Genomic DNA, 10,962 nt, shown 5'->3' on the forward strand with positions numbered 1-10,962 from the left:
CAAAAATATTCAATGTATTATGATTATTATTCAAAAACAAACGAGTTTTGCATACGAGAAAGTGCTTAACGAAACAAGAAAATTACAAATGAGAATGCAGAATGAAACACAAATTGCCAACATTGAAGAGACTTGACTCCGTCTGGATCTATTGCTTTAGAAGGTACATCTTGCAATCTCGACCTCTGCTCAGGCGTGGGAAATTCAATATATGCGCAGACCGTTTGGCGTGAAGCAGATTGCCTTAGAATCAATGAGGTTTTGAACTGTGCCTTTGAATACGTTGCAACCTTCAATCGAATGGCCAGGTGCCCCTGAATGGAACTCACAGTAGGCGTTGGGATCATATCCTTCAGGATAGAGAAAAGGAGGAGGCCCAAGCTGTTTTAATTCCACTAAAGAATTTCGGAGTAAATGAGAGAGCAACTGACTATGCGGCATTGGAATTGGTTCATATACCTTTCTTGGCCTTCTTTGATTCTGCCCACCCTGTGGTCGGTGATTTTGTCTATATCTCTGTTGTTGTTGCGGAGCATACTTAACTGATTGATTATACAGAACAGGCTCTTGTTGCACAAATTGAACTGGTGGCTGGCTAATAGTTGCAGCACAGATTTGTGGAGCATCCTGATCAGGAGTAATTTCTGTCATTTGATAGCAAGGGATCTGAACTGGAGAATAAGCATGATCTTTCTCTTCAACTTCGGAAATTGTACTTGTTTCTTCACCATCTTGTTCTGGGAATTCAAAATTAGTAGCAGCGTTCTGAATCTTGCCAGTCATAAGACCGTGCTCAATTCTTTCTCCTATGACAACCAAAGTTGAGAATTCAGAAGCGGCACATCCAACCATCCGATTCAGATAGGGGTCTTGTAAAGTGTCCATGAACATGTCTACAAGTTCTCGTTCCAAAAGGGGAGGTTGGACTCTGTCAAACCCTGAAGTTGAATTCTGGTAGGAACCATATCACTGTTATGTTTGTAATGCTTGAAAAAGGCTTTGGCTAGATCTTTCCAAGTGCGGATGTTGGTCCTTTCAAGCTGGGTATACCATTCAAGAGATGCCCCACTAAGACTATCTTGAAATAAGTGCATTAGAAGCTTGTCATTCTCTGCGTAAGGAGCCATCTTGTTGCAAAATGCCTTGATGTGTGTCATTGGGCAAGTGGTACCCTTGTAATTCTCAAAGTTGGGGACTTTGAACTTCGGAGGGATCTTGATATCAGGCACCAAGCATAAACTAGCAGCATCCCAACCAAGGCAATCACGATCCTCAACAGCTTTCAATCTCTTATCCAAAAGACGAAGCTTACCCTCATCTTCATCCATTGGAAAGTTAAAAGTATCATATGACGAAATAGAAAGATTCTCACGGTGCGGAGCCTCATTGACAGGAACTTGCATAGCGCTTCTAACATTCTGATTCAAAGGGACCTCTTGGGTAGGATTGACGACTTTTTGATGAACGCCACTTGGATTAACAGTAACATCAGGCCTCTGAACAGGCTGCCTTAACTCTCCTCGTCCACTGGTAACGGTTTGGATAGCTTCCAAAAATTGACCCATAGTAGTCCCTATCTGAGCCCTAATATCTGCCATGTCTGTCTGAATTTGTTCCATGATTAACCTCAAATGTCGGGAAATCAACTTCGCAGTCTCTGATTCCAAATACAAGTCAAGATGCGAATGAGCTCCTTGTAGAAATGCATGTCATGTATGAATGATAAACCCATATGATGCGATGGTATATGATTATATTTTGTTTTATGTTTTTTTTCATGCAATGCAATGTGGTATAGAGTGGGGGTTACTATAAGGATGCCCCCACACATTTTAAGGGATAAACCCAAGGAAAACCCTTAAGGGCTGGGATAATGATAGGTAGATGGCAATCCCTACGGACTAGGGAGCGTGGAGGAACGGGCACATGATGACCGTTCAAGACAGTCACCAGATCTCATGGCCATCGAGAGGCCAATCAACGTGCATAAATATAGATGTCCTTTGTGGAGAGGACGTGGTATTGGAAATAGGATCCCTATAGGCTAGGGAATACGTAGATGTAAGCATGGGGTGACTGTTCATGACAGTCATTAAGTCTCATGGCCATCAAGAGGCCGATCAACATGCATAAGTCGAGATGTCCTTCGTGGGAAGGACATGGTCTTAGAAATGGGGTCCCTGCAGGCCAGGTAACGCGTAGGAATACTTGCAAAAATTAAAACGCAAGACGCTTGCAGTATACAAATTGTAAACACATAATAAGCACATAAGCCCTAGGTTCATAAGTTCGACGTATCGGCTTAGGGTGCCTACCCTTCCCATTGGTATGTTCTAGAAGGTCTCATGGGATCGTTCGTAGCTGCTGATCGGTCACCATTTCTACCTAATTTCATTCATGTATTCGGTCTAAATTTGTCGATTCGGTAACACTTTGATCAATGTTTTATTTCTTTTGTTTAAGTATTTCATGTTCCATTATTTTTATGTTTACTTTGCATTATGTTTTAATTTAAGTTATTTAGATTCTTTTGATGCCGTTTGGTTAGTTGTGTACGAATTTCAGGTTTAAACAAGTCATCTTAAGTGTCAAAGCAACTATGAAGGAAGGAGAGGCAATAGAAAGATGAAAATTCAAGGTTCTGGGGTCTAACACGGCCGCCCGTGCTTCCACGCACGGCCCGTGTCAGATGCATGACACTCTCCATACAAAATCCAGGGACGACACACGGCCGCCCGTGCTTCCACGCACGGCCCGTGTCAGGATGGCTGGGAGCAAAAATAAAAATTAAATAGAAGCACGGCCGCCCGTGCGTCCAAGCACGGCCAGTGCTGCTGAGAGCGTGAAAACTTCCAATTTTAGGGCTTTTTCATTAAATCTCCACCTTGAGGGCACTTTAGACATTTCATTTGGCTGAGATTTGTACCTAGACTATTTAGTTGAGTTTGAGAGAAGTATTGAGGACTTTTTGCATCATACGATAGAAAATCACAGAGGAGAGAAGATAGCTTCATCAGGAGTTTTGGAGACAGAGAGATTCAAGGGTTTCCACCATTGAAGATCAAAGTCACCATTATTTTTGAGTAATGTCTACATTCTTTATTATGTCTTTCTTGAATATTATGAGAGGCTAAACCCCCCATTGCTAGGGGGGTGGTCCTGATTTGGTTTTTGTAATAACGATGAATTTATGATTTCGTCAATACATTGGTTTATATTATTCAGTTAAATTATGCAATGTTCTTCTTGTTTTCTTTATCGGTCAAATAAGGATTAATCTATGGCTAACAAATACATGACTGTAGTTGTTAGGGTTTGTGCATAATTTGATTATAGTAGATATCACCTAGGACTAGGGATACCCTATAATTACCACATAATCTTGATTATATAAAAGCTTAGTTTCAATTTAGGTTCCTAAGGACTTAGGATTTAGGTTGGAAGACCAAAGGTTTCCTCACTAAGGACTTAGGAGGAAACACCCTAAGGATGTGGTAACTGAATGTTATGAACTTGTTGAAGAGATCTTAATTCTGAGTGTTACATGCCAAATCAACCACTCACCCTAGCATCTCATATATTTGATAACAAAAATCAAATTATTTTTCTCATTATTTTACTTTGCAAGGATTTAATCCCCCAAAACCAAAACATTAATCTTTTGTTCAAATGAATCATATTTTACGAATCTGTATTTCCTACGTAGTCCTTGAGATCGACATTCGGGGAATTTCCCCTATTATTACTACAGAGGCAAAAATAGTACACTTGCTATTTTTCCGATCAGCCGCCGAGACTTTTTGTCTCTTTGGATTTTGGAACAACTCATTGGTCCATGAGGTTCAAATTTTAGGGGTTGGTTCCTAGAGAGATCAGCTAAATACCCAGTCCAGCCCTCAACAAGGTTGAGCCTCGTATCAGACCTTTCCGAATATTTAACCCACTCTGAGTGGAATTATAACAAGACTCGTAGGCGATGTAGTTCCCCTCTGGTCTTAATTATAATTCCCACGCTTAGGCTTAACAGCAATCATATATAAAACCCAACAGTGCAAATTATGACAATTAAGCATTTTATACAAATATGGCAAATAATGTTTAATGAAAATAAAAACAATACATAAATAAATAAAGAATTAAATATTTATTAAAAAAGATAAACCTTACCCCAAACCCTAAAAATGGCAAATTTGCCAAACCCTAAAATTCGTCAAACCTAAACCATTAACCACAAACCTAAACCCTCTCAAGCCTTAGGAGCATAATAATTAACCGAAGGTGTGTTCCCCAGCAGAGTCGCCAGCTGTAGCAACCTGCCTTAAAATTGAAAGGTTTAGAGTCGCCACCTATTCTGAAGGGAGAATAGGAAACCCTACGCATATATGAGATTCAGGGTAAGTTATTATAATCAGGTTGAGGGAAGGTGTTAGGCACCCTCAACCCTTTCCTAAAGGCTAACATTGTAAAGATAAGGTTTATGGCATTATGAGGTTTATAGCTAATGAATTGAAAAGGGTAAAAAATACAATTTAAGAGTGAATTGAATTTTTAAGGGGGGAGACTCGCCTTGTTACCAAGTGCCTACGTACCTCCTTATGGAGGATCAGAGTCAACGTAGTTCGGGCACAGGATTGTACGCCTTAGAATTTGAATGTGTTGACGGTATTTTGAATTACCGTTTCGTAGTTTTGAAAAGCTATTTTGAATTACCTTTGTAGTTTCGCAGTATTGAACAGATGAAAATCTGTGGTTTGTAGTTTGATGTGTTTTAAGGTTTTTGGGCGTACAACCCTGATTTGATATGTCACCGTTAGATGCAATGACCAATGGATTTGGTCAGTATAGCTAACAGATTAATGGGGCATTGCTGGTTACTCAGATCGATAGATTGATCGTCGCGGGCAGCAAATTGAATGTGTTTTAATTTATATTAAATTACTTTATTCATATATTTGATCAGTACGACATAGAGAGTCAACTAATTCGAAGGCGGGATGAAATAGATATTCATCCGCCATTTATCCGTTAAAGGGGAAGTTAGAATTGATTGTTTTTATTATTTTTATCTCTCGTCTAATGCGACTAATAGATTTAGTCGGGTCCAGGAGAGAATTACTCGAGAGTTATTTGAATTATTAATAAACAAATTAATTAAGTAAAATTTATTTCTCGTCTACTTGCGACTAATAGGTATAGTCGGTTCGAGGAGAAAATTAGATTAAAATCATAAAACAAAACAATTAAACAATTATTAAAGGTTCACAAAATTAATTAATTAATTAAATTTATTTTTGTTTTATACAAGGGGGGTATGTTTTATTCTGGATAGTAAATTGGGGGTGTGCAATTAGTAAAAGGCCAAGCCCATTAGTGTTTAGATCCGTTAGGATCCTGTGCGTCGCAAGTGTACGGCGTTAGGGTGGGCAGCAACACTTGAGACTGCTGATTAGAATCGAATGGCCCATAAACTTAGCAATCTAGGGCGTGGATCTATAGTATGTAGATCCAATGGCTTGCATGTGTTCCTATTAAATAAGGGGATATGATAAGACCTGATGGACCACAATCTGTCCAACCAATCGCGTGGCCTTCCAATGGCCACGTGTCGCCTTGTGAAAGGGTATAAAGGGATAATGTCCACTTTCCCCATGAACTCTCTGTTTCCCAACATAACTCTCTCTCTCTCTCTCTCTCGGTTTCTTCCTCCTCTCCTACTCTTTGATTTTTCTCTCTCACTCAGCTTTCTCCTTCAACGAAAACCCAGCGCCCCACCGAGAACCCCCACACACCGCCCTCTGAACCACCACAATACCACCGCAAATCCCCAGTTTCCGGTTGATCTTCAACCGGCGAATTCAAATCTTCAGCAATCCCTACCCGGAACCTTTCTGAAACTCCAAATGAAGATGAATTTTCATCTTCAATCTCCCAAAACCCACGAACCCTAACTCAACCGTGAAGGACCCTAAGAACCCTACGAACCCTAACCCCCAAATTGAAGAACCCCAGCCCTAGATTTTTCAGAAACTCAAGCATAGATAACAACATCAAACATGATCAAAAGCTAAGTGGTTACCTCTTCGTGTTATGTTCTCTTTTCGCAATCTGTCTCCGATTTCTTTATGATTCCTCTTCTGATTCCTTTGCTTCCTCACAGGTTTATCGGAAAGTGGCAAAAGCGGCGGTGGCCGGGCAGCTTGAAGGCTCTGCGCTTCAAGATCAACTCCTCTCACTCCGTTTTCGTCTCTCGATCCTTCATCCTCCCCCTCTCTGATGTCCACCTTTTTATTATACAGTTAGGGTTTTGTCTTACATTAGGAATAATTAGATTGATTCAGATTAGGGATTAGTCATTTGGATTCATTTGTAATTGATTCCTTTCCGGATTTGCTTGTAATTGATTCAGGTTGAATTTTGATCTTTTTTGCTTTTGTTAAGATTTGATTACGTTATGTTTAGATTTGATTCTCGATTACTTGATTCTGGATTTGGGCCGAGATGGGATTAGGGTTCGTTGTTTGGAGGAAGCGGTTAGGGTTTGATGCTGGGTGGCCGCCGCGAAGAAGGAGATGAACAGGGTTTCAACCCTAGTTCTTTGGTTGACTCGGTCAACCCCATAACAATTTTCTCTTCTTTTCTTTTTTTTTTTTCAATTTTTCAATGGTTTTAATAATAATAAATTAATAGATGATACTAAAAATAATTAAAAAAAAGCTTGAGATAATAATAAAAAAAACGAAAAAATAAAAAGAACTCCGTTGACTTTGGTCAACCATTCAGAATAAAAGGAATAAAAACTGATAATGTGAATAATAACCAACTTAGATTGATAAAACCCTTTTTTTTTAAATAAATACTAATTTGTTAATAAATTAATATTTATAGAAAACTGTTTGAGAATCTAAATGGGCCTAATATTCAAATTGGACCCAAGTTTTCTATTCCTTAAAAGCACCCCCTTTTATCCTTTTCAAGAACCTATTTATGCATGGGCCAAGTGTTAACTGGGTCCCAAATACTTTCTACTCACACCCCCATTTTATTTTAATCGATTTATAAGGGAATTTTATAAGAGATCGAGTTTAATAATAGATATATTAAACCCTATGGCTCTTAATTCTTAACACCCTTAATAAATTAAAAGATGTGAATTTAAACGGGTAAATTTTGGGGTATGACAGCTGCCCCTATTTAATTACCTTGGATTGAATGGCGTGAGAATACGCAGGTCTCACGCTTTTCAGATCGAAGAGTTATTAAATAATGGAAGACCCCTAAATTTACCTTGTGCTCGAGTGTGAGAGAAAAGAATCGTCCTTCTAAAGCCTGAGTCTTACATAGCGAGGACTTGATTAGCTTGCTATATTGCTAGCAAACTTTCGCAGTTTGTGAACCCCACTTACTATGGATCTAGTAAGCTTTCGCAGTTCGTGTAACCCAAAAGGGTCGCTTGCTATAATCCTAGCAATCTCCCCTGCACCAATAGGAGTCACTTGCCCTGGTTCGGACGCGTTTACCTGTATAGAGGATTGTTTTGTAAATGCGTATGCATCATGTGTATGCATATGATCCTGTTGTTTGTACAATACAAATGTATGCATGTTCACATATGTAAATGTTGCGTGTACCTGAATGAGTATGTATGATACCAATATCTTCTTTTCTTAACACCCTTAATAAATTAAAAGATGTGAATTTAAACGGGTAAATTTTGGGGTATGACAGCCGTTTTGTAACTCTTACTTATCAGAACATATTGGTATCATTCCAAGTTCATTTTGGTATCATTCCAAGTTGTTAATTATGTGCCATTTTGGTATCATTCCAAGTTGTTAATTATGTACTTGTTACTTTAATATTTTGGTATCAATCCAAGTTGTTAATTATGTACTTGTTACTTCAATATTTTGGTGTCAATCCAAGTTCACTTTGTATTGGCTTAACTAAAACTCATAAGACTTTCATATCAGAACAAAGGTCATTTTCATTGTAATCTATTTCAATATACCATACACCTTCACAAAGCCATTACAACATAGACAAATGAATTGTCACATAAACTAATATGACATAACATGAACCAACATAACATAACATAGACAAATTACAATAACAGAATGACAATAACAGAAGTTACAGTAAGAAGATGAAATTATTTGTTACATGAACTAAGAAAGAAAACCCATAGACAAATTAACACAACTAAAACATAATTCATCTTCTTTGTTAACACATCAATCTTTTTCTCCATGGCTTCCATCTTTAGTGAGAAATCTCTCTCAATTTTGCTCATCCGTTCTACCAAACCTACATCAAGATGCCCAAAATCTCTTTCACCGCAAAATTCATTATCCCAAAGAAATGCGTTGCAGTCGTCTTCTTTACCCCACAACTTACACTTCCAGTATTTTCTCCCTGGATTTGAACCCGATTTTGAAACAAATAACTTCATGGAGACATTGTGGCCACATTTGGGAGTTACTCTACCATTTGAAGATAAGCTTGAGTTAGATGAAATTTGTTGACTCATGTTACTGAAATATGGGACGACGAACACTGGCCTCAAAACGAAGAAGCGCAAGAAGAAGAAAGCTTAGAAAAGGAAGAAGAAGAAGCTTCACGGTAATGGGTTAGGTCAACAAGATCATGGGTTTATATTGATAAAAAGACTAAGGGTAGTAAGGTTATTGCCTTCCATGAGTTAATGATGTGGCAAATAAGTTTATTAAAAAATTATAGAAAATACTGCCACATCAGACTTTTTAATGAGGTGGCGTGAAAAAGGTTCAAAATCAAACTTCTGAAATTTTACGAGGCACTTCTTGAAACTTTTTTTTTTGGCAGGGGTTTTTCAACTACACCCCATATGGCAGGGGCAAAATAGGTATTAACCCATTATTATTTTACAGACATGTTTAGAACGTTATAAAAAGTTTCTCGAAAAAAAAGTTACTCAAAATTTTATTTCTAAGTCAAGATTTGCATTACTTTTATCATTATCTTTTGAAATTTAAAAAATTCATATCTAATTCTTCTCATTTTAAAAAATTCTATAATTTGGTAAATAAATATTTTATAATATTTTAAACACGTATGAAAAAATTATTTATAAATTTAAAAGTTTAAGTGTAATTAAGCAATTTTCAAAATTTTAAAAAATAGTAGGGACTAAAACTGCATATATAAATTTATTTATAGGGATTAAAATATGTCATTGTTTTTTAATAGGGACTAAAAATGAAATTTGAGATATTTAGAGGGACCAAAAACATACTTAACCCTTAAATATATAATATATCAAAAGACATTAATTGGTTTGTCAATTTCCAATTTTTTGTAACATATGCAAATTTGCGGAGGTCACAACTTTAAAATACATTAAATATGCGGAGGTCACAAGTTCGATTCCTAGGTTTGTCAACTTTCAATTTTTGTAACATTTTAATTGTCTCTAATACAGTAGAAATTCTTTAAATTAATACTCGGTAAATTAATAAACTCCCTAAAATAATAAATTTGTTCGGTCCCGACTTGGGCCAATGTAAAAAATTGAAAAACTCGATAAAATAATAAGATAATAACTTTTCGTGAGATCCCTTTATAATTTTTGGTCCTAAGAAAATCATAAATTAATAATTCATAGAAACTGAAAAAATAATATTACACTCTATTGAAATATGATTCAATAGTTATTTGTTTTCCTTTAAAGTTCAAAAGTCATCAATGCATATGAACACAGTAGTTACTAATTTACGTTGAGTCTCAGGGTTCGCTGCAACGTAATTCTAAGAGGCATAAACTAATTTTCCTTTTTGTTTGGTATGTACAGTATAATTACTTAAAAACTCTTTAAATTAATAATTATTAATTTATCGATAAATTAATAACTCTCTAAATTAATAAATTTCTACAGTCCTAACATTAGTAATTTAAAGAGTTTCTACTGTATCTCGGTCACTAAATTTGTCACAAAAGTTTAGCGACAATCTTTTTTCAATCGAAAAGAGATGGTCGTTAAATCGATCGCAAAATGTCTTAGTGCAATTTTTAAGCTTTTTCGGTGTCTAATTGAGTCACTAAAATGAATTTACTAGTAGTGTTTATTCATTATTTTAATTTTGCTATGTATATTATTGTTCACTAATGATTTCTTATGTAGCAAGTTAACTCTTACCAAGATTATAGATTTGATCTCTTAAATCTATATCTTATCTCTATTCTATCTTTTATATGTTTTATTTTTTATATGTGATGTTATTTTTGTTTTGTATACTGCTTATTCATCCCGTTGTCTTGTAATATTTGACTTCATGTTTATGCATTTAAGATCTTGTTGAATGCAATCTTTGTTGATGTACATGTTGACATCGTTTTCATATTACCATGCATTATATATCTCTCTTTCATGAAAATTTGTGTATTTTTATTCATTGTAGTTTGCATGTGAGTAATATCTTGTCTTTGCTATGCTTTTTATTGCATATGTCATTTCTAATAGCATATTCATCTGTAATATAATCTTCTAATTTTGTGTATACTTATTATTTAGCATAATTTGATCTTGATTATTGTTTCATTTGCTTAATATATATAGGAGCTTAGACTCCATTTTTATTTATCTCTTTTTTTATATTGTCAAAGAGGGGAATTTTTAATGAGTCTATTGTATTTATCTATATTGTTTTATGCAAATATAGCATGGTGCAATATTTCAGGGCAACACAAAGTAAATCACTTATCACGCTTTATTAATGCTCAAGTTAACTCAATTAAAATGCAAGTTTACAAATTTCTAAGCAACAAAAAAGGGGGAGACTAAAGTTACTCTGCCTTCTTGAGGTTTCAATTTTGATGCTTATCTACTTTCTATATTTCCGTTTATATCATTTTACAATTGAGTCTCCTCTATGTTAGTTTTCTCATATCTTTGTATTGAATGTAATTCATTCAATAGTGTTTTAC

The 10,962-nt window shown here is 35.9% G+C and overlaps 1 protein-coding gene across 1 annotated transcript; it reads right to left on the minus strand.

The window, feature by feature from the left end:
• Positions 1 to 204: 204 nt before the first annotated feature.
• Positions 205 to 1,619, minus strand: LOC131639189 (uncharacterized). The gene is made up of 2 exons (XM_058909692.1): positions 938 to 1,619; positions 205 to 806 (listed from the first exon to the last, which is right to left on the minus strand). The coding sequence occupies exons 1-2, from the start codon at positions 1,617 to 1,619 to the stop codon at positions 205 to 207; spliced, it is 1,284 nt and encodes a 427-aa protein (XP_058765675.1).
• Between the last annotated feature and the right edge of the window lie 9,343 nt (positions 1,620 to 10,962).

The sequence above is a fragment of the Vicia villosa genome, unplaced genomic scaffold (assembly GCF_029867415.1).
Source record: "Vicia villosa cultivar HV-30 ecotype Madison, WI unplaced genomic scaffold, Vvil1.0 ctg.002551F_1_1, whole genome shotgun sequence".
In the NCBI taxonomy this organism is placed as follows: Eukaryota; Viridiplantae; Streptophyta; class Magnoliopsida; order Fabales; family Fabaceae; genus Vicia; species Vicia villosa.